The sequence below is a fragment of the Heloderma suspectum genome, chromosome 2 (assembly GCF_057233095.1).
Source record: "Heloderma suspectum isolate Gila_16-S chromosome 2, 16-S_ref, whole genome shotgun sequence".
In the NCBI taxonomy this organism is placed as follows: Eukaryota; Metazoa; Chordata; class Lepidosauria; order Squamata; family Helodermatidae; genus Heloderma; species Heloderma suspectum.
In genome coordinates this window covers 277,024,207-277,048,716 of record NC_139459.1, presented here as the reverse complement: position 1 = coordinate 277,048,716, position 24,510 = coordinate 277,024,207, and the positions used below count along the sequence as shown (strand labels likewise).

Sequence of the window (24,510 nt, the reverse complement as noted above, 5' to 3'; positions counted from 1 at the left end):
CTTCCCATCTTGCTATGTGCTCTCTCTCTCTCCTTCCCCCCTTTTCCCTATTTACATTTTCACATTCCTTTTACAGACTTTGTCATTCTGCAGTTGCATAAAAGAAACATCTAACCAAGTATCCCTGTCAGTGTCCTGTTCATTTCACAGGTAATCTGCCCCTGTCTAATTGACTGCATTTGAGTATGCAACTAAGCAGGATAGACACTAGGTTTACACCTATTCTTCCCAAGGCAAAGTTCAAGGAAGCCTCTTGTCAGTTTTACTCCTGGCAGCGGGATTTCTGGTTTTGCCTTGATACTAGCTGAATTCACTGCCAAGGTGAAATTAACAAACAGTTTCTTCAGACCTCCCTTGAGACTAGTTGGGTTTCAGCTTCCTGGCCAGTCCTTACTTTAAAGGCTGATGGCTTGCTTTCTAGTGCACTGGAGTACAGACCAGTTTTTTTTAAAGAAACAGGTGGTTTAGGGTAGGGGTGTACAAACCCCGCTTACCTGGCTCTGCTGGATTCCGCTGGGGGGGGGGTGGCGCTCCGTCCCTCCCCCTGGAATCCTCGCCGGTGGGGAGGTGCTCCGCGCCTCCCCCCAGAATCCTGGCTGGCCAGCTCCGCTTGGCGGGGATTCCGCAGAGCCGCTGGCCGGCTCCGCCAGCAGCCGGACATCCGGCCACTGGCTAGCAGGGCCGCAAATGGCAGCTGCCGTAGCCGCTGCCGTTTGCGTCCCTGTATTCAGCCGTGATAGGCTACGGGAAGACTTACGTAGCCTATCATGTCTGGGTTTAAAAAAACAAACAAACGTGTATGCAAATGACGGTGGCTATGGCCGTCGCCATTTGCATTCCTTATTTTTGGCCGTCTTACTCTACGTAAATATTTACGTAGACTAAGACAAAGAAAAGAAAGGGGAATGCAAATAGCATACTGGGCCCAGTATGCTATTTGCATTCCCCTTTCTTGCTTTCGTCTTAGTCGACGTAAATATTTACGTAGACTAAGATGGCGAAAAATAAGGAACGCAAATGGCGGCAGCCATAGCCGCCGCCATTTGTGTACACATTTTTTTTTTTTTTTTACCCAGATGTGATAGCCTACGTAAGTCTTTACGTAGCCTATCACGTCTAAAAAAAACCACACACACGCAGACTGCAAATGGTGGTGGCGGCAGCTGGTCAGAAGACCCGCTGCCGCCAAAGCCGCCGCTGGAGCCTCTGCCGTCCGAAACATCCGCCCCAGGTAAGTCTTGTCCTGGGGGGGATCTGCGGGGGGCGGGGGGGTGGCAGGCCGTTCCGCCATGGATTTCACGGGGCCGAATGCACTGGCATTCGGCCTCACCGAGATCCGTTGCGGAATTCTCTGACATCCCTAGTTTAGGGACAGCAGCATGAGTGACTTCCTGCCCTGCAGCAACGCTATCCCCTTGCAGCAACGCTATCCCTCCCCATATATTACGTTATTTCCTTCCTATCCAAATTTGCAAAACCTAAAATGAAGCAAGGACACACCTTAAACTGTTTGTTTAAATACACCTTTAGTGCATGGTTTTCCTTCAAAAGTTGTTTTTCACTGCTCTCTATTTACCCTTGGGTTTGAGCTACTGTAATAAATTTGCCTTACTCTCCCCCACTATGCTTGGCTGGTCATAGAGACTTTTTATTTCTTCTTTAATCCTTCATTTCCAGGTTTCATTTTTCCTGATATGACCAAAGATTTCCCTGATAATTTTGTTTTCAGATATCAGTGTGTTCCTGATTTTTGCATTGTTACCCAAGATTCTGTACCATGTATCAGGACTGGATATATTAATACTGTGCACAGCTAGATTTTAGATAATCAGGTTGTGGGCTTGGATGTGAAGACCTTATTTAAAGTGATTTCAGTGGGGTTTATTTTCCAGTCATTGTGTTTAAGGCTGGGTTATAAGAATTCAGGTTTGTTTGTTTGTTTCAAATGATCAAGCTTAAATAGTGGTGAAAGAATATGTTCTTCTTGCATTAAAATGTGTGGAGACTGAAGAACTAATCTCTTTCGGTGGTCTTTAAAAAAGGTTACACTGGAATTGCTTGTAAGCATAAATTAAACTGTAGATCCCTGTGTGGAGAAAGTAACACAGATTACTTCTGACTGATATTTTAAAAGGTTTAACCTAAAGAAAAGAAAATAAGACTTTATCCAGAATTCTCACTGTGAGTAGGGATGTACAGCACACAGATCAAATCGAGCGTAACTATTAGTTTTCCTTGTAAGTTTTGCATTAGGAATGACCTTGTAGCAGTGTTGGCAATATTTAATTGATTAAGATTATTTTTGGACTAGCAGTCTTATTAAAAAGGCAGTTGGTTGAATGGTCCCTTGAGTAGTTGATATTCTCGTTGGCGGATGAGCATTATTAAAAGGTTGGGTCAGATTAGCTCAGCCCCACTGCCTTTGTTGATTTCTTTCCCTCTCTGCGTTCAGTAAAGGTATCTCAAGGCCATTCTTGCCAGCACAGATGTAGAGTACTTCTGGATTAAGGAGTTTGCTCCCACTAGAAATAAAAGCTTCCCATAAGCAGATCTAAGACCTAATTAAATAGTGTTTTTCATTTTCTGATTTTATTAAATAAGTATGGTTTTAAAAATCTCAGTCACTGAAAACACTGTGTGTGTGTTTAGGCCACAAGGATTAATTGGATTCAGTATAGAAGCTACCTTGACTGTAACTATCCAGTAGAGCAAATCATACACAGGGACTACTGAAACTTACTACTTTTTTTGTAATAAATGCTCACTTGTTACTCATATTGCAGGGGATTTACATGTCTTTCCAACACTGCATTTTCCCCACTCTGAAACAGAAGTTTTGTCATTGAGAAAATGTGTTTTTAACTTCTGCTAGTGCAACTGTGGCAGTTGTGAGAGCTGTGTGGTATATCCTTGCATGATTGTCATAGGCGTCAATTGGATAGTGACTGTGACATCACTATTAAAAGCAATACCTGCCATAAATACTTACATTTTTGGTGAATCTTTTAAGAATTTTGCTAGATACTGAATACTCACATACCATATTGCTAGAGCACCCTCATGTCATTTTTTTAAAGTGGCAAATACGAATAAGACAAAGCCCTCTCCCTGCAGGAATGTGCACATTCCTCTTCACTGGAGTGCCCATCTTTTGTTAAATAACAAAATAGCAGCAAGCAGTATGGTGGCCTCCAATACAGCAAGGCTAGCCTCTTTTTATTAAATAGGGACAGGGTGTTGTGGTACTGGTGCTGGATCTATGCTAGTGGAAGTATAGTGCTAGGAGAAAAGTGTTGTGCTAATCTTCTGGAATGGCCCACAGTCTTGAAATGTTCAGGATTCACCCATGACTTTTCCTACAGCACTTTGACTTCTGAAGGTATTAAAAGTTTATAACAACTGTAACAAAGGATAGCAAAATAAATCCATGCAGTGCATTGGGGCAGCCAAGGGATTCCAATCAACCTCTCTTTTGTCACAGAACCCTGCACCCTGTTTGGATTTGCACATAATATGCAGGCAAAACTGGGGGGGGGGGGGAATAATTGGTATGGGAAAAAGTAGTGTGTAACCAAAGCCATGAGAAATAGGGTTGTGTACAATCCTCCTAAGTCCCTCCACAGGATTGTAACGTTTCTTGGCTCCTATGGCTTACAAATGGCCCTGGATCTGTCTCGTGCCCATCATCTGCTGCTGAGGAGGAAGAGAGAGCAGCAGGGATGTTTCTAGGCACTTACAAGATTCAGGGTGCAGGCCCATAGAACTCAAATATGCATAAAATTTGCATATGTTGATTTATATTGATATATGCACATGTAGACATAATTACTAGGATTTATTTAATTTTTGCAGAAAGGCAAAGCCAGCCAATTAACTTCTCATCCAAATAATCTCAAATAAAATACATTCTTCAGTTACTTTGCATCCTGCCCCAGATTATCCTAAACCAATAGAAAAGGTTTCTTTCTAAGCTTAACTCCCATGCAGGGAGAGATCTTGGGGGGATGGGGAGGATGTTGCAGCATGTGGGGAGGGGAAGAGTTAACCCTTTCTTCCCCAGCTGTAGTCCCTCTTCTGTTGGCACTGGTGGACACTCAGCGCCCTGCAGAATAGATGCCAGGCCCTGGGGAATATATTTGGGGCCAGGGCTCCATGGGCCCTGGCCTAGCAATGCTCCTGCGGGGCAGTTTGAATTCATCAACAAACAAAACAAACCCAGATTGCTATTGGCAGAAACAATTCAAGTTAATCTGATTTGTGTGGATTTACTTAATGGTCATGCTAGCTGGAGATGACAGGAGTTGTAGTCCACATCTGGAGGGAGCCAGGTTGGGGAAGGGTTAATATAGAATTTGGGCTTTCTTGGCACAGAATATGGATGATTTAAAATTTTCTTTTTGGTACAGTGTGTGCGCTGCTCAGTTGTTGAACACTGTTTCAGTTTTGAGAGTGATAGATCTGACAAAACACGATGAACTGTTTTCTTTGCTGAAATGACTGGATGTCTAACCCACAACTTTCTACAGGTGTTTATAAGCTCTATCCTTTTGTTTCATGCACTGCAACCCATAAGAAATGCAGTCAATTTTCTGTATAGTCTCAGAGTTCATCTCTAAGTACGGGAGGTCAGTAGATGTAAGATGGTATTGAGGAAGAGCCGGTTTTATATTTTCATAAATGGGGAGTGAAGCACTGCATATTTCTTCTTCCCAGTAACCCTTGGGAGAGTCCCTGGTGCTTCCTGAAAGCATCTCAGTACATGGTAGAGTGATCTGTGAATGTCTGCATCCATCTCACACTTTACATCTTGTAACCAAATCTGGACTCCATGGCTTAAACAACTGCCCCTCCCCCCGATTTTCCTTCTTGCCAGAGGAAGAATTCTGGAGAACTCAAAAGCTTGCTCAGTATTTTGTGACCTTTTATTTGTCCCAATAAAGGGATTATGGTTATATGGATTTTGGCATTTTACTTTAGTAAATATAAGATGCATCATGAGAATATTGGCAAGCAGTGGGAGGAAAAACAAGGGAAGGATAGCAAGCTATTATACTGGGAAAGGGAGACTTCAGTGACCAAATGGAGACTAGTTTGAGGGGATTCTTAGGCTGCTGTATTGGGCCTGCAGGAAATGAATCTGCTTAATAAAAATGCAAATCTAGAGCCACAATCTTGTACTGCAGCCAGGGTCATCATAATCCAAAGAAGCTGGCAAGGAAAAGCAGTGACTGAAATAAACAGCAGGGCAGAAATGGTGTGAGAGCAAGGCAGAAGAAGGGTCCTTTTTGGTGAGTTGTTACAGAAGGCGGTGCCGGGGAACTGCTGTTCTACTCCGTGACCTTTGGCTTATGGGATGCCTCAGCAAGTTCATCTTGTCTTCCACTCTCTTCAGCATCTACATGAACCACTGGGTGATGTTGTCCAGAGGTTTGGACTGAAGTATCATCAGTTAACTGATGACATGGTGATGAAACTCACTTTTGCTTCTCATTTCTATCAGCTGATCCCAGGGAGGCAGTAGAAGCTCTAAACCAATGCCTGGTGGCAGTTTTGGTCTGGATGATCACAAACTAACTTAAAGGTAATAAAGACAAGATGGAAATGCTGTTGGTTGGGAATCATGAGGACTTAAGTACAACTTGTTTTGAATGGGGTTGCACTTCCCCTGAAGAATCAAGTATATTGTTTGGGGGTTCTCCAGGACCCAGTGTTATTCCTGGTTAACGTTGGGCCCAGGTGACATTGGAGATTAGAAACACTTTTACCAATTACAGGTGGTTCACCAATTGCAACTCTGTCTGGAGAAAGCACATATGGATTTTGTTAATCATGCACTGGTTACATCCAGACTTAATTATTGCAATACTCTCTAAAGGCAGTTCCATGTAAAGACAGTTGGAGGCTGTAATTGGTTCAAAATGTGGCTACCCAGGAGTTGGTAGGATGAAGATGATCAGCATATATTGCACTAATTCTATACCAATTATATTGGTTAGCAATTCTTTCATGAGCTAAAATTTAAGAGCAGGTGTTAATCTGTTCCTAGGCTTTTCAGGTCTTGAAGAATTATCTGAAGAACTACCTGAAACCCATGTGAAACTGCCTGAGGTCGGTGTCAGAGGCCCTGCTCTCTGGCTTGTCATTAGCAAAGTTTAATTGGTCTTTTCTCTGGTATCTGCCTTGTCTGTTCTGACACCACACTGAGGAATTCCCCATGGAAGTCTGCAAAGCTCCTTCTCATCCCCCTTTTAGATAGATTCTGAAAACTTTTTTCCTTTTAATTCTGGAAGGCTTTTAACTATTTCTACTGTGTTGACAACACTGGGCTAGATGGACCAGTAGTCTGACCCAGTATAAGGCAACTTCCTGTGTTCCTAAGCTGCCTTCTTGGATTTTTATTCTGATATGAAGCTTGCAAGTGTATGTACAGACTCCATGCAGGTGTAAGCAGGCTGTTGCTAACAGGTTTGCTAGAACAGGTTATGAAGCTAAACCCAGAGCAGCATGGATGCTGAGTTGAAGGCTCCCAAGGACCACTGTTCTATGTCAAAGTGGGACATGGAGTATAAAAGAGTTAGCTGGGAGCAGGACCTATGATTCAAAGAGAGACAACCAGATTTTGGCTTTAGGTATGACAGGGGATAGGCCCTTTATAACAGCAATAGCTAGGAAGTATTAAAACTGGGAGAAGGTAATGGAAATATTGTCCCTAAGGTGAGTGGAAAGAGAGGGGTGGATAACGTTTGCCATATAAAATGGCTTGTTTGTTTTGGTCATTTTAAAAGCAGTGAAGGAAAGTGCATATTGGGATTTGGAGAATCATGTAAAACTGCCTTGCGCTTAGTGGGATGGGCACACTCTGGGGATGAAATTTTCTAAGAATTGCAGATGAAGAGTAGCAGAATACAGCAGTGAATCTCATTCTGAGTAACAGCACCGGGAGGAAGGGACTGGTGTCAGGGTTGCTTGTGTTTAACATCTACATTAATGATCAGAATTTGCACACGAATAAAATCCACAGTTGATGGCAAATTGTCAGACACCGCAAGTGCACTTTATAGCAGAATTGCATTCCAAAGGGGCCAGGAGTGATTAGAAAACATGGGCAGAAAATTGCAGAATTAGACTTGGTCTGCAAAAATATAACTTACAAATTGCGGGGGGGGGGGGGATTCAAACATTGGCATGAAATGGAAGAGCAAAGGTTAAGCGGTAACAATGGCTGAGAGAACTACTGGAGCCCTTGGTTTAGTTCTGTATGGCTGCTATAGTGCTGTCATATGGGAGCAATGCATTGTGCACCAGGGGAATGATTGCCTTCCTCTGTAAACAACTGTGCCCCAAAGTAGCGTGCCCTTTCCCTTTAGAGTTCAGCCTGACTGAAGGTATTCACTCCAAAAACCCATGTAGGCACCTAGAACCCTTGTACAGTTTTAACAGGCCAGTGTGGAAATATGATTGGCTTATCTCAGCTCCAGTACAGATAAGCTCTTAAATATGTGAACAGTGTTACCAGGATTGATATCTGTGAATATGTAGAATCCTACAATTAGAAGAGGCTGTGTGGGCCATCTAGTCCCACCCTCTATGTTGGCAGAATTTTTGAAACAAAGGATCAAGTTTTAGAGAGAGAAGGCCAGTCAACCAGCCTTCCTGTCCAGAAGCAAGATAATCTATATCTAAACTGTAGAAATCCCAGCTCTTACCTCTGATCATGGAACAGAGATGACAATCTTCCCCCAGCTGTAGTGCTCATCTGGGTAAACCCCAGCGGGGCAGGACTTGGGATGGGGGAGGGGGTTGGGCTTGGATGTCGGGGGTTCCCCATCCCTGATCTAAGGCGTCCATGATGGGTCCTTTACCAGGTTTTGTTTTCAACATCTCAGATAGGTTTTGGTGTTGACTTGCTCAGCAGCTGGTGTCACTATGCTGAACTCAGTTTGTATTTATTTCTTACATGCATGTCACAACACTTAAATTGTTTTAAAGCTTTTAAATTGTCACATCACCTAGGGAGCCATTTTTAGACCTTAAGGCAACTCATATTTCTTTTTAGTAATAAATAATTCTCAAAAATGCCATTGTCTAACTAGTTGCCCTGTCTTTTTATCTACTTTGCTTTGCTTCATTTTGTTTTAATATTAGTATTTTTCTTTGCTAGTTTTCATTTTATTATCACCTGTCCAACTCTAGGTTTGTTTGCATCATTTAAAATTGTGTAGGTTGTTCTGTATGAAATCCCACCCCCAGCCTGGTCTCACCATAGATTGATACTTGCATTGTCAACTTCCTCGCTGACAACAAAGGGTCCTATAGCTCCTGAAAGACTAACACATTCATTATGGCATAAGCTTTTGTGGGCTAGAATCTAAGTGAACAGTCTATGAGAGTTTATGCCATTATAAATATGTTAGTCTTTCAGGTTCTATAAGACTCTGTGTTGTTTTTGCTGCAATGGACTAACATGGCTTCCCCTCTGGTAATTCTTCACTCACTTTATTTATGAAGCTAAATGGCACAGGCCCCAGAACTGACTGCTTGAGAACTTCAGCTGCTACCTCTTTTCTCTTTTGTATCAATTAATTCATTATTATCCACTGAGTGCAGTTATTTTTAGCCACTTGCGTATCCACTTATGTAGTTTCATCTTAAGTTCACATAATTCATGCTTGCTTAAGAGAATAGTGGATCAATATCCTCGTTGATATTTGGGGCTGTGAAGCAGCCCTGTGCACAGTAACAGGGCTTTTCCATTCCCGACTGAGGAACAGGATCAAGCACCATGTTCCTGTGCTGCTGCTTCTATTACAGCTGGTGTTGTGTGTGTGGAAAAGAAAAGAACATGATAAAAAGGCCTGTCCATTCACAATAACTGTTAATAATACCATTAATGAAAAGAAAATAAAAGAAAAAAGACTTGACACTTCTGTTTCAAATATAGAGAGCCAGTGTGGTGTAGTGGCAAGAGTGTTGGACTAGGAGCTGGGAGATCAGGGTTCTAGTCCCCACTCAGCCATGGAAGCTCACTGGGTGACTTTGGGCCAGTCACTGACTCTCAGCCCAACCCACTTCACAGGGTTGTTGTGAGGATAAAATGGAGGAGGATTATGTACGCTGCCTTGGGTTCCTTAAGGAGGAAAAAAGACAGGCTATAAATGTAATAAATAAATAATAATAAATAAATATGTACTGTCAGATATACGTTCAAATGCAGCAAGAACAGCAAGATTTTCAGGCCATTGAATGATAAGTAGTGAGTATGTATGGTCTCTAGATTGTAGCCTAGGTGCATTCCCCTTGCCTGCTAAAGGAGTTAATTGGCCAAGAAGAGAACTAAGTTTGACTGTAACATCATCACATTTGCTTCTAATAATCAGCCTTATTTTTCTCCAAATGCTTGCTCCAGTATCTTCTTCCATTTTGAATCTTCCTTCCCCTTTTTAAAAATCAGCCCTATAGTAGTTGTTCCTCAGTCTTTGGGAATTGCACCAACTTTCCTTGAATTCTCAAATGTCATGAATCAAATATTATTTTACATGCTCTTTTCTGATACTGACTTCATTATCTTTCCCATTTTTGCCTATCAATATTGCTAGTTGTTTCAGCACTTTTTGGAAAGTAGATATTTAGCATTTTTTAATTCTCCGTTGGCATCTCTTTCTAAAGTGAGCAGCAGACTTGGGGTGTCTTTGCTTACAATGTAAAATTCCTATGGGTTGTTTTGGATATCTCTTGCTAGTTGCAACTCATTGTGTGCCTTTGTGTCTCTGACTTTTGCCTAGACATGCATTTGTGCTGGGCCAGTATATTTCACCTTAGCAATCTGTCCACCTTACGCCTTTTGGTCAGTTTCCGTTTTAGGTTTTCCAATTATTAAAAAGATTCCTGTGTAGCCATTTCTGTCTTGTTCAATTTCTCCTGTTCTTTCTCTGCATGGATATGGCTTGCAATTGTGCTTCCATTGTTACATCCTTTAGACCTTAACTGTCCCTGACAAATGCTCATACTGTTGACTCTTAAAAATGTACTTACTTGACAGTTCAGGGAGTCCATAGCATGATAGCCATTTTGATGGATGTGACCCTGCCCCCCTCAAAAGAGAGTGAGTAAATGGAGTTACTAGACTGAAATATGATACATAGTAGGGTGACTTGCCTCATAGTGAAAGTTATTAAACTGGAATTCTTTTATGTTTTTTACCAAGTGCCCCTTCTCTTTGAGGAAGCCGTTTTGCTGGGTGAAACCTTTCCAGCTACACCAAGAAAGAGCACTCTGCCCTGCTAGATATGCCTGCTGCTGGATGATCTAATAAGGTTTTTCGTTTGCCTTTCCAGTGTTCATGACTCTTTGAATGTAAAGGCAAAATAACTTTTTGTTAAAATTCTATGTAGTAGGTACTCTGCATGGCAGCGACTGACATGAAGTCTGTTGTCTTCTTCTGCTCGCCTGTTTACACGTTTGCCTGCATCTCTTGTTGCTCATTATACTTATCACACAGCTCTTTTAATAGCTACTGAGAGTTATTTTATTCATGTCTGAAAGTCACATTTCTTGCCGATTGAGGAGTCAGCCTTTGCACCAGCTTTTTCTTCTTTGTCTTATCTTTTTCCTCCTCCCCTGGTTTTGGAGATTTGGACGAAGGTGAGCTGGGAGGGGTGGGGGAAGGGCATCAAATGGTAGCACCTCCTATAGTTTATATATTTACCATATTTCTTCTCCTGCAGCAAGAGTCAAAAGAGGAGCTGGGTCTGCAGAAGAAAAGAACAAAGCAGCAGCTGGATAGAGCGAAGTTTGCAGCAAAAAGAAAAATTGCACGTAGGTTTCACATGTGGCGGGGAAAGGGGGAACTGGAGAATGAACAGAGCACTTTTTTTTGTACTCAGCTGTTATGTATGCCTTGCATCTATGGCAGGGGGCTAGCAACTCAGCTTAGCTACTTTGCTTTAATGATGGCAGAGACTGCAGCCATTATTGCAGATCTGATAAAATTTCACCACATATACCTCAAATGTATGGGGTGATATAACTAAGCATATGTCTGATAGCACTGAGAGTAGTGCTGTGAGTATGCAAACCACAGCGGTGCGATCAATTCTTCATATGGAGACTTTATCAGTGGAGACTTTACTCACCTGTGCTATATGCAGCTGAAAGGTAGGAATAAAAGATAAAAAGTGACCGTTACCATGCGCTTCTTAGCTTGGGGTCTTAGCCCTATCTTGTGATCGTTACAGATGGCATGTAGGATTTATAGTGAACTTTTCAGTCACTGAATATTCTGGTTTGCAGCTTGATTGGTCATTAGTGTGAGAGTGTACACAGTGGTTTACTGATTAATTAGTCTCACGATTGACCCTGTAACTTATTCTGTTGATGAAGTCAAATTAGCCTTTGACAAGATTCCAGGATCTTGTGCTTCTAGGGGGGGAGCTGAAGCTCAGTGGTGGAGCCCCTGCTTTGCCTGCAGAAGGTCCCAAGGTTCAATCCCTGCTGCCAGTCAGTGTCAACAATACTGGGCTAGATGGACCAATGGTCTGATGCAGTTTCAGGCAGCTTCCTATGTTAGATACATGCTGTTTCACAGAACAAGTCTCGATCTCCTAAGTAGACCCCATTCCTACAATTTGCCAGCAGTATACTACTATTCACAAGATATATAGTGAATAATATTGGATTTGCATGCAGCACTGATGTGAGAATATAATGGAGCACATTTCTGAATAGACCTGAAACAGATTGGAACAGGTGCACTCCAAGCGGGGAAGATGCCAAGCAATCTGCAAAGAGCCCTCTGCAAGTTCCTTTGCAGGAAGAAGGAGGTACATACTCTGCACTCCAAACAAGCGAGAGGCGCACAGATGAGAGCAGGAAAGCATGAAATCCTCTGTTTCTACAGCATATCTATGAGATGGGTTCATTTCAGTTGAACATGAAGCATTCCGTGGTTTGCAGTTGAAACTTACTCTGGATACCCTGAACATGTGGGGAATCCATCTCTCCCCTGCAACATGAGACTAGACTTATAGTCCAGCATACCTTAGAAAGGAGACTTAGCTGCTTCTGACAGTGCTGACCTAAGCAATAGTACTGCGTCTCCCCTCCAGTTTGCTGCTTTGGATGCAGGTCTCATCCACTATATTAGAGCACTCAATTAGCAATAATTAATTAGGAACATCCACTTACATGTCTGCTCTTTTATTTATTAGAACTATAATTAGCCTTTTAGTGTTTATTTTTAGGCAAATTAAGGTTCATTTCTTTGAAATAAAAATTGCTGTCTTTGTTCTAAAGGGTTGCTTGGGTTTTATGACAAATTGGACTCTTGGAGAAGAGGCTGCCTAGGGAGGATGGGATTGCTTGGTTTCCCCTCTCTTGGCCAGACTAGACTTATTCAAGCAATTTGCAATTGTGTGAATATGAGTGTGTGTGTTTTAGATTAAAGGCTGCTTCCCTTCCAATGAAAATAGCAGCCATGGGCAAAGGGGCCAATTGGGCCTGTGAAAAGGGCAAAGGATGAAAGCCCCACCCACCACTGCTGTGGTCCCAATCTGGAGTTTTCCCCAGATCCTTAAAAAAAAAGAAATCACACTGTTGTTAATTCTGTGAATAATATCATGTCTGGTTTGGCACAATGTGTGTGGAGGTTCAAGGCTCCTAGATAAAATAAGGCCTACATGTGCTGCCAATTTCCAAAGCTGGAACATTTCTGGTATTTTTAGTGTTCAAGGCGGATTGTTCCTCTTTGGCTTTATAGCTTTTAATCATTTTTAACTTTGAGCTATAATTGAAATACATCCATGACATTATATTCTTGGCAGGGTAAAATTAAAACATATAAACCTGGAGAAATCCTTTTCTTTGAAATGTTTTCTAATGTGTATTTTCTAAAACATACTGGATCCCTTCTTGCTGTGCAGTAATTTCACTATGATTCTGAGTGTAATAGATACAAGTTTTCCCATATTTTTGTGTTAGGGTGGGAAATCTTCTATTAGAAGTTAGGACTCTGACTGGGGCTTTGCATTTAATCAATTTTGTAGTTGTCAAACTGAAACATGAATTGCTTAGTAAATTGCTATATTAGCATGTGAAAAGGTTCTGAACTGGTTTAATTTGTTTAAGACTGTGGCATCTTTAAAAACACCCCCCCCCCCAACACACTCTCTCTCTCTTGCTCACTCACTTTCTTGGTCAAATTGGTTGTGTTGGTCATGTGAGGTTAAATTTTCATACAGCGTTGAAATGACTGCTCTCACAGAAGTTAAAGGAGTGTACAGGAAGCCTAGTTTTGGTATTATGGAACAATGCTGGCTTTAACAAACAAAATACCTCATGCACTGTAATGGAGTTATTCAAGGTGCATGCAAGGTGCATATGTGCATGCATATAACTTGTGCCCAAAAGGCACAGGAAAATGGTTTCCTGTATTCTGGATGCTGGTAACATTGACTACCTGTCCAACCATTCAAACCATGCTTGCTTCTCAAAGCTCAGCTGCTGTTTTTGTGTCTCTAAGTTCTTAAACAGTCTGTTTGCCCACATCACTAGGAGGCTAACGTAATACTTAGAATTTCTAATCATCATAAATTATGACCAATGTAATCAACATCAAGCGCGCACAAATTGTGAGCATTTGTAGACAGTATTTAGAAATGATCAGATGTTAAGCAGAATAATACATGATAGCCAGGGATACGCAGCATGGTTCGATGGAACAGATGCCCTGCTTCTCTCAGGGAGATGGCTTGCTCCTTTTACTGTCATGTAAGCTGTATATTTCACAGGGGGTGGAGATTTATCCTTCTTAATCCACCTGTGCATTTGAAAAGCAGAATAAACACAATTTATTTTTCTTTCTGATATGCCAGAAGATTTCTTGTTTTCAGTGTTCCATTTTACTGTGCCAGAGAATGAAAACAATGGCAATGTAATGCACTGTATTGCTTTATAGATGGAATTTTATTTGCATTGTGTTTTATAGTTGCTGATGGTCTGGTTATGTGAACACATATGCCCTTAATAAATAAAAAGAAGAAAAAAGTAAGATGTGATAGGTTACTATGATGATAGTGACCTTGCCTCCATTTATGTGTGCTTAGGTCCCTTGAGGGAGAAAACGTGGAGGCAGTGACAGACTTTGTATTTCTAGGTGCAAAGATTACTGCAGACGCTGACTGCAGCCAGGAAATCAGAAGACGTTTACTTCTTGGGAAGAGAGCAATGACAAATCTTGATAAAATAGTTAAGAGCAGAGACATCACACTGACAACAAAGGTCCGCATAGTTCAAGCAATGGTATTCCCCGTAGTAATCTATGGATGCGAGAGCTGGACCATAAGGCAGGCTGAGCGAAGGAAGATAGATGCTTTTGAACTGTGGTGTTGGAGGAAAATTCTGAGAGTGCCTTGGACTGCAAGAAGATCAAACCAGTCCATACTCCAGGTAATAAAGCCAGACTGCTCACTTGAGGGAATGATATTAAAGGCAAAACTGAAGTACTTTGGCCACATAATGAGAAGACAGGATACCCTGGAGAAGATGCTGATGCTAGGGAAAGTGAAAGGCAAAAGGAAGAGGGGCTGACCAAGGGCAAGATGGATGGATGATATTCTAGAGGTGATGGACTCGACCTTGGGGGAGCTGGGGGTGGCGACGGCGGACAGGAAGCTCTGGCGTGGGCTGGTCCATGAAGTCATGAAGAGTTGGAAGCGACTGAACGAATAAACAACAAAAGGTCCCTTGAAATCAGATCATGCACTTAAATGCAGTATTGCCACAGTAATCCAATTCCAGTATTTTTTTTTAAATGTTCAGCTAGTACTTGAGCTGTACCAGGTCCTTTGTCAGATACAACTGCATAAAATGAGTTTGAGTGCATTGCATATTCAGTCACACTCAGGGTATCCAAGCCATGGGCTGTATGTTTACTATACTATCCACTTTCCAGTGGCTTGGCTGAAGATTCCTTGGCTCATCAAAGCACCATAGTATACTGTCCCTCTTGCCTTGGCTTCAATTACATTTCTAATGAAAAGTTCAAAATATCATTTTACTTCTGCATAGAGGAATGCCGGTACAGCACCTTTTGCAGTCCAATTCGACATGCCAGAAAGAACAGCTAAATCCAGCTCCAGTGAAAAAGATGGCCATTCAGCAGGGCAAAATGAAACTGCATTGTGTCACATGGCTGCTTCAGTATAGTTGGAACCTCTCCAGAGGATGTTACAAAGTCCATGTTTTGTTGTTTCTTTCTCAGCCCAAATTGGCTGCCTGTCTTCTACAGTTGAGAAGGAGGAGAAATGGGGTTCAGTAATCCACGACAGCTCTCATCTGGAGGCAGTTCTCATATGAAGTGTACCCATTTCAAGACGATGTTGAGATGGTATTATGATTCTTTTGGTGCCCAAACACTTTTCATTAGAGTGTTAAGGAATTTGACTGGCACCCATCACACCTGGAAGGTGTTCTGTTTGTTCAAAAGCCCTTTCTTTAGTTTCTTCTAACCTCACGTTGGGGTTGAGGTGCTCTTGTTTGGTTAAGAGTTGTTGTGCAAGAGGGGGCCTCTCAGGAAGGGCTGCTCAGGATCAACCAACAGTGGTTTGAATGAAGAGTGTTTCAGTGCACTCTTTAGATCCTCAAAAAGCTGGGGAGTTGCTTTTTCATTCTGTTTTTCAGGCTTGGATATTTTTAGCAGAGTGAAAGTGGTGGGTCAGAAATCTCAATGAATGTTTTTCAGAACAGCTTTCTTTTGTTACTTGTACTTTTCAGTATGCTCTGGAAACTCATTTAGGGAAGAAATCTGTATAGGTGGGAGAGGGTGGCAACATAGAGCAGTTGACCAGGAGAGCAGGCAAAGGGGTATTTGGCCATGACAGACTTTTTGATGTGAAGATCATTCTCTGTGTTTTCCAGTTTGCTCTTCTAACCTTCTTTTGCGGAAGACTGTGGCAATGACCTTTGCCTGCTTACATATCAGGAGGTTTCTCCATGAGTGTATGCATCCCAGAGCACTGTGACTTTTTGTTGTTGGTAATAATTGTTAGTGGAAAGGAACTAACTTCTTTCTGCGCTGCCAACAGACTACACCCTATCGAAAAAGTCTATTGATGCACATTCAAAGTCTACTGGTCCCCGTCCCCCCCCCGGGCTCTTTGATGCATATATTCCATGTGGAAGTACAAAACAGAGCTGCTGCTGGGTGATTATGTGATAAAAATATTTTAATGTGATGAATTCACCTAAAGAGTCAAAGTTGAAATCACTATGGGAATAACTAAAATCCGAACTGAATAAACTGAAATCACTATGGGAATAACTTAACTAAATGCCCTGACTATGGTTCAGTGATTTGATATTGCACAAAATGCATTACTCTGCATTTAGCACTGTCTGTTCCAGTTTTGAAGGTATATAGTAAGGTAAGCTGAGATGTAAGGGCTTTGATCCAATTTAGAGGGGGGGGGGTTCCTGTGAAGGTGAAAGTCCCCAGGCACCTTCTTCAGGGTCTAAGAATTGAGAGTCTACTACTTCATGTTGTGTTCTGTTCTTCTTTTTCACTCTTTTCAGAGATGACAGAAGATGAGCAGTTTGCCCTGGCTCTGAAAATGAGTGAGCAAGAAGCCAGACAGTTGAACTCGCAAGAGGAGGAAGAGGAAGAACTCCTGAGAAAGGCCATTGCTGAGAGCCTCAGTGTGAGTGCAGCAAAGATATTTTTTCCCTCTGTTGTTCAAAAGGGATGTTTTTGTAGTTCCAGCTTGAATTCCAGCTAGAATCTTGCCAGTCTTGTGTATGGCATAACGCATTTGACAAGGTGGGCTCACGTTTGTTAATCTTTACTATGCCAGCAGACACATTTGTGGCTAATGGCTAGCTTCACCTTTAGCTATTGTTTTGTAGGTTAGTGTGGGAGTGTCCATTTACTGTATATATTTTTGCTCTGCAGAGGAGCAGTCAGTTTGATTTAATAATTAGGAGTATATATGTTGAAAAGCAAATCCCTTGTGGTTTTTTTCTCCCCTCTAGAGTTGCCTGCCTTCTGAGTCTTCTGCTGCAGCTGCTGTGCCTCTTTCTTCCAAGACACTGGTGTCTCCAGCTGGACAAGAGGATCCTGAGCTCCTTGCAGCACTGCTGCCTTGCTCCGAGTCTCCTTGCTCCAAGTGCAGCTCCGTCTCACCCGGCGACAAAGCTGATGAGAATGGACAGACAGATGTCGCCAAGAGGCCCCTTGTAGTACTGACGAGGTTAAGCCAGGAGATAGTTGAAAGCTCACTAGTCTCTAGCATAATTGTATCTCCAGGGAAGAGCCAGCCTTTTGCAAGGGCAAATGAAAACCCTTGCTCACCAGCAGGGAGCAGTTCCAGTGAAATGCCATCCAGTCTAGAAGAGGAGATGCCAGTTACCCTAAGTCCAACCTTTCCTCAAAAGCCTCTGAGCATTTGGCCACTGGCACCTCGGAGACTTTTTGCAGGAAGGTGTAGCCCTCCAAAGCCAACAGGCAAGGAAGCTGACAAGCATCCCCAACATTACTCGGAAGGAGATCCCCTTGCTTGTTGCTCAGAAGCCCAACAAAAAGTGCCTCAGAAGCACAGCATCTTGGACCACTCCAGCAATCTAGGTTCCGAGCATGGACATCAGTTTGAGCCCAGCAAGAAGGCATGTCTTTCCACTGAGCCTGCAGAAAGGACTGACTTGCCAGAAAATGCCCCTCCACTCTGCTCACTTCATATGGCTGAGGAGGAATGTCAACAAGAAGGAGAGAAAGACATGGTGCACTATTATTGGGGTGTTCCATTCTGCCCCAAAGGAGTAGATCCTACCAAATATACCCAGGTTATCATGTGCCAACTTGAGGTTTACCAGAAAAGCCTGAAACAGGCTCAGCGGCAGCTCCTGCAGAAGAAGCGATTTGGGGACCCAGTTGTTCCTGATTCTTGCTCCTTGAGGCAAAGTGAACACGGGAAAGGGGAGGAAGCAGTTAGGGAAAGCGAAGGTACAGATGAGCAGGAAGGAGATGATATGGATGAGAAAAAAGAACCTGAGAGCATAACCTGGCTTCTGTCCCCAACAAATGGAGAGCCTAACCAAAATCCAGAGCAGAACGTGGCAGAGGGGAGAAACTCTGAGTGTGAAGATGAGCCAGCAAGTACCTCTTGTCAGGTAAATTTGCTGTGCTGTCCTTGTCCATCTGGTGAAATTCTAAATGAACAAAGGGTATGGATAGTCATCTTGTTTTAGGTTGCAGATGTGGCCTACACAGCAGACTAGAGCACAAAGAATGCTGTCAATTTTGTTATTTTAACATTTAAGGGTGCTCTGTTCCCTATGACTGACCACACATCATCTTCATTTGAAGACTTACGGTGGTTCTTGTAGGTTTCCATAGGGATAGGAAACAGCTTGGAAATTTTGAGGATCTAGTTATTTAGTGAGTTAATCTTTTTGAGGTGGCAGTTGGTGGGCAGTATCCAACTGTGTCATTCTGTTAGTGCAAATGACATCGCACTAGCGGAAACTAGGTTCTGAGCTATGCTCAAGAGAAGAATCCAACTAAAGGTATGTTTCCACAAGTGCGGTTATGCAAGCGGTTGTGCATTCTGCTTATGCAACCTGCTGTGCAATTGGTTGTGCATTCCGCTTGCACAACCGGTTGCACAAGCATAATGTTCAGCTGCTTGCGCAACAGAAAGATTAATCAGAGCTCCGCTAGTGCTGTTTGAGTTTGCAGAATGACACCATTGGATACTGCCCAGAGGGTGCGGTTTGAGTTTGCAGAATGACACCATTGGATACTGCCCAGAGAGTCTGTTTTAGTTCTACTCATTAAACAATAAAAGTAGAAAAAGTAGAAACCCTCACTATTCCCCTCTAGTTCCCAAACTGCAACAAATGTTACTTTTCTTCCAAGATAAATGTTTAGAAAATAACTGCTAATGCATCTAACCATGCTTCAATGGTTCCAAAACCATTAGCATCCCGCAAAAGATAAGGTCTTGGTAGTTATACATTTACTATGAAGGCAACAGTATGACTGCAAAGAGAGGTATATCCACAAACGATTTGGGTTTGGCAAACCATCTCTTTGCTCTTGCTAATCACTAGTATTAGTTTTGCTAAAATAATGACTAGTTTGTTTTGCCTTGCCTCTTGTCTATCTTACAAAGTAACATCAATGTGATATCAGGTCCATGTCCATGATCAGAGATCGAAAATTGCCATGCAGCTTAGTTTTTAAAAATATTTTCAAGTGAAAGTATTTGCACTGGTTTTTTTTTAATTTTTGTTTTGTTTTGCTGCTTTGTCTTGTAACATTTCTCAGACCATAAATCTCTCCGGCTTCCTTTGTGTGCCTTAGCCAGTAGTACAACTTACATTTTAAGGTTGCCTATGCGGCGGTGACTGATTTTTATAACCCTTCCTTTGTATTCATCATGTTGCTGGATAGAGGATGAGATGTGACAGGGAGAACTTTATAATCTCACTTGTGGTGGTGGCATATGCAGCTGGGCCAAAAATAACCTGTTCCTCTTGCTTTAACTGTTTTCTAAATGTGCCATTTTATCACCTGCCTGATAGCCACTAGGTGTCAGTGTTTGTCTCATTTCAGGGGGTAGCTGCGGCTTTCCGTCATTGCTGCTGTTTTAAACAGATTGCTAGTCAGATGAAGTATTTATTGCTGCTGTATTTTAGGTTTGTGTCAGCCTTTTCCAACCCTCATTTTTCATAATGACTTCGCTGCTAGATCATTGTATAACTTTATCTTCTCTCTGACTGAAGCTCAACCTTGTTGTTACTATTTTCAAGTGTATTTGATTGTTTACCCTGGTGATGGAAAGATACTTAACTTGTTTTGTGATATTTATATTCTGTCTTGTAATATTGAACACTCTGAGGAAAAACTGTCATGTCTGCATTTTCCTTTAGAAGTGAAAGTGTAGTGCAGCCTGTGCTTCAGTTTTTGCAGTCTTGGATCCAAAGAGGCTATATTTAAACACACCTTAAAGGTGACCTACGAAGGAGAAAGTGTTGGATTTGTGCCCTTTTTTTGGTGCTTGTTTATGATAGATGGAGATGACTGGAGTAGTTTTGTGTCAGTGGTTTTGATCTGCTTGCCTCTGTTGTCAGAAATTCAGGCCTTATTTAACCTGGAAGGTTTGTAAATGAAATGCTGATGAAAATCTAGGAGACCCCCAAAGGGCCTGATACCACTGGCAGCTGAAAGAAGACTCTTGTTCTAGCACCTGTTCAGGATTTAATACTAACCTCTAATGAATTCCTTGAAGAAGGAGCATCTTAACAGAGGGTTCAGCATCTCTTCTGCTACTTCTTTGAGGAATGTGAGTTTCTTGCATACAAGTCCTAAGCAGTCTTCCAGCAAAAACAGGGAGTAATAGACTTGACATTTAAAATGGCTCTAGGGCCATGAGAAACAAATGGAGATGTTGGGGCAACCTGAAAACACAATTAAAATGTAAAAAGCTCAAGTTCCAACTCATAAACATACACGAAAGCACTTTAAGGTAGTACAGCAAAGAAGCAAAAGCAGGGCTTCAGCCGAATCTGACAATATGCTTTGCGGCAGGTGACTCTTACCACCCCTTTCCTTTCTTCCACTATGTAACGAAACATGGAGCTGATGGCAGCTAATTCAAAGGCCACTTTTCCATGTTTTAAGCTTCATTTGAGCACTCCATTTTTCTTTCCCATAATTACCTACCCAGGTTCATTGTCACTGTTTCAGCAGCCTTTGTGTTGACAGTAGTAGAAGCCCTAATGTATTTAAGGTGCCAAAGTGTCTCCTTAGTTGTTCAGACCAGGCAGTTATACCACCCGCACCCTCCTGCCTACCTGTGCCACTTGTTGCTACTGCAGTACAGCTGAATCAGTTCTAGCCTTGAACATTAAAACTGAATCATGCTTTTCCTGGCAGTTTCTGTTGCTGGCAAACCTACTTGACTGTGCCCCCTGCATCTGCTGAATTGCAAAACTGTTAATCAAGACAGTAACTGCAGTTTCATTTAGGTCTTCCCTAGTGGTTCCTTGCTCAGTCCTGTTACAGCAAAATGCTGCTGAAATGGTTATGGTGTTTGAGTAACTCCTTCAAACTCTTCACTGTTCTTTAGGAAAGGGATATATACATCTGTCTGTTTAGATGAACATTTTTCACTAGTCATTGTCCAGAATTAGACTAAAACGAGATGTTATGGCAGATGTGGGCTTCTATTGAAAACAGCATCCCCATGTCTCTGTCTCCTTTCTTGTAGCCTGTAAAATTTGAGCATACTCCACACATGTAAAATGCCCTGTCTCTACTCCACTTCCTTGGCGGCCTGCTTGTGGGGTGTCATGTTGTGTGTTGAGTATCCCTGGATGTTATGGGAAGAGCAGCCTCACATCTTGCCATAATTTTTGTTCTGGCCTTATCTGCATACCAAATTCACATTAGAAATGAATAGTACTGTGTTCCTTGTAGCCAAGAAGGCTCACCTATTCCTTGACAGATTTGAACAGGCTTTAAGACTTTCAGGAACAAACTGCCTAATTATCAGCATCAGGACTGACCTAGATAGATTTAGGGAGGGTCACTTGCATTTCAGGTTAGTATTGGATGTAATTCCCTATTGGGGTGTGTCTCTTCCTTTCCTTTGAGGTATCAGCATTTCAGGTAGAGTTACCGTGTACTGAACAGGTAATTGGAAGCAACAATACAAAAAATAATTCCTCGGGGCAGGGAGGAAAGTTTCAGGAAAAGATCTTGCTTGCATGATTGAAGTGTAGCAGATAACTAGATGGGAATTCTCAGTTCAGACTGACTTGTAACCCTAGTTGTTTGGGGTGGGGCAGGGTGGTTGCTTCTTCTCTGTAGTATGGCACTGATTCTTTGCTTGAGCCCTCTGGATGTTCTTCACTTACTCTTTCAGCTGTGAGAGCTTCATGAGTGGTGCAACCTGGTCCACTGTGATCTGGACTTGTTCAGTGGTGTAATGTAGATGTTCATAAAATGTATTCTCCAATTTAAGTCCCTTTGGATGTTTAGATGTGGAGAACCTTGAAAAGTTCAGGTGTTGTATTTACTAGTGACACTAGGGCTTTTTGCCTTCCCTCTGTAGCAAGTTACCTGAGTTCTGCAGTACTGCTGGCTCGAAGAGCTTTAGTATATATTAGGAAAGGGGATTAGGAGTTTTAAGAGCATTAATCTTCCAGTGCCCTGTGCTTGCCCCGAGACAGGTCACTGTTGTGGCACCGCTACCATTTATTTTGGGTCAGGTTATTTTAAGAGTAGGGGAAAGAGAAGGAAAAAGACAGGATGGAGGGAAAGTGAGAGACCATATGTAGGGAATGTGAGAGGAAGAGGAGGAGCAAAAAAGAAAAGCAGAGAGAATGGGAGAAGGAGGAGCCCAAAATAAACATACACAGTCAAAAATTAAAAGTTGATCACAAAGGGCAGGATGGGGTTAAAGGAGGGTACTAGAGATGTAAAATTTCTGGAAATTTTGAAGGGTGGGGGGGAGTGTTTTTCCTGTTTTGTGGGGGGGAAACAGAAATTTTGGGAAAAAGTGAAAAATAAGCAATACTTATCTTTTAAAGTACTTTTTACAGATCTAAAGTCACTTCATTGCTTTAGGACAGCCTTCCCCAACCTGGTGCCCTCCAGATACTTTGGACCTGAGATCCCATCAGCCTCAGGCAGGGTGGCCAATGGTCAGGAATGCTGGCCATTGTAGTCCAAAACATCTGTAGAGCACCAAGTTGAGGAAAGCTGCTTTAGGAATGTAAAGCAGCCTTTACATTCCTAAAGTTATATTATGTATGACATGGTTTGCTCATAAAATTGCCGTTACATTTAAAAACTTTAAAAAGTGAACTCAGTAAAATTGTAATTGTCTGAATAAACTATACTTTTAAAATTTCATATAACAAATATGATTAATTTTATGAACAAACCAATTTATACATATATTTTAGGTTCCTAGTTTATGTCTGACCAAAGGGAACTTCAGCAAAGTAGTCCCTGAAACATCTGAATCATCCTAGAAGCCAGAAGTAGCTGGAAGAACTGGAGGCAGAGGAAGACAAGTCCAGAAATACAAGACTGTGTAGAACAGTACCCATATTATGATATGGTGACTCTGTTCACATGTTGGGAAACTGAGCATGAGCTGGAGCATCCCAAAATGTCTGTCAGTAAAAGATACATTGGAGCAATAATTTTAGTAAGAAATACAGGAAATAACGATGCTGAGAATCTTACAGAGACGATTAAAAAAATTTCCCCCTAGGGCTTCATTATTTCCAGACATTTTATATCTCTAGTCTTTCTATAAAAGTCTTCTTATTACATAGTTTTTAGAAATCAATTATAAAAGAAAATATTTCATAATCCAAAATTGTTCAACTTTTCCCATTTTTTTGGAAAAAACAAAAATGGTGCTTGGAAAAAATGGGGGGAAATGGTTTTCCCCCAGAATTATTCCATTTTTTTCCAGGCCTTCACATCTCTAGTGGACACCAGATCTGAAAGGTTTGTAAATTATTGTCCTAGAAAACCGTTCCTTTCACCTCCCAGATGAGTTTCTTTCCATTTTACATCAAGAAGCCAGCATGTAAAAGATCATGGATAGGTGAGCTTCAATATTTTATTTACCTAAGGAAGACGCAGCACTTGGACCTCTTTGCGCTAAGATGGGGAGGCTTCTCATACTCAAAGAGCCATTTCAGTCACAAGTTTTATACAAACATGTATTTAAACACTAATCGTAAAGTTAGAGTGTAACTTACTTGTTACTCTGTGGCTTCTGTTGACACAGAATGGCGACATTTCCCAATATTATAATCAATTGGCTAATTCTGGCGCAGAGCGAGTTTACAGTTAGTGTATTCATTTCTAAGCTCTGAGAACATCTTGCGAGATTGTTTTTTTCTGTTTATCTCCCAGCTAGGGACAATGTTGCAACCACCATGGTTGCTTCGCAGTGTGTTCCTGACAGCTTCTTTCTCAGCTTTGGCTTTCACAAGATTTTTGCTTCTGAATTTAACCCTTTGAGCTTAATGCTTTAGGGGGCCTAACTTCCTTGCCGTTTTCCACTGCTGTCTTCAACACCTGCTTCACACAACGCAGTGAGCCTTGTCTGCTGCAGCTCTTTGCTTGTGGCACCCATACTTTGATATGGGTTGGTATGCTGAACCTGCCCTACAGTGGCAGGTTGGTCATGATGACTGTGTGGTTTCTTCTGTGATTCTCTGGCCCTTTTTAAATGCATATACAGTTAAATGATTCTTATTTTCTTTTTCCTTAGGCATCCCAAGTGTTGTTCGGAGAGGATGTGCTTGAAGAAAGGGAGCCCATGCAGATTACACAAAGGTAAGTAGGTATATTTCAGAGTAATACATCCTGGGAAACATAGGCCTGCAGGCATGACCTGGTCTTCATGGTCTTACTGGGTCCTTTGAAAGCTGTAGCATTGAAATTCTGCCCCTATACCTATGGCTGTTGTATATGGCCGGTTATGTTGT

The 24,510-nt window shown here is 41.9% G+C and overlaps 1 protein-coding gene across 11 annotated transcripts in view; it reads left to right on the top strand.

Moving 5' to 3' along the window:
* Positions 1–24,510, top strand: part of UIMC1 (ubiquitin interaction motif containing 1) — a 94,008-nt gene that overhangs the window by 19,552 nt on the left and 49,946 nt on the right. For 9 of the 11 annotated variants that reach the window (XM_084839366.1, XM_084839365.1, XM_084839367.1 and 6 more), the window contains 4 exons: positions 10,725–10,815; positions 16,567–16,691; positions 17,023–18,156; positions 24,294–24,358. In XM_084839366.1, coding sequence (XP_084695492.1) covers positions 10,725–10,815; positions 16,567–16,691; positions 17,023–18,156; positions 24,294–24,358 — 1,415 coding nt within the window. Of the gene's footprint in view, positions 1–76; positions 151–10,724; positions 10,816–15,307; positions 15,383–16,566; positions 16,692–17,022; positions 18,157–24,293; positions 24,359–24,510 lie in introns of those variants that run through there. The other 2 variants (XM_084839374.1, XM_084839373.1) reach the window with 2 other exon arrangements.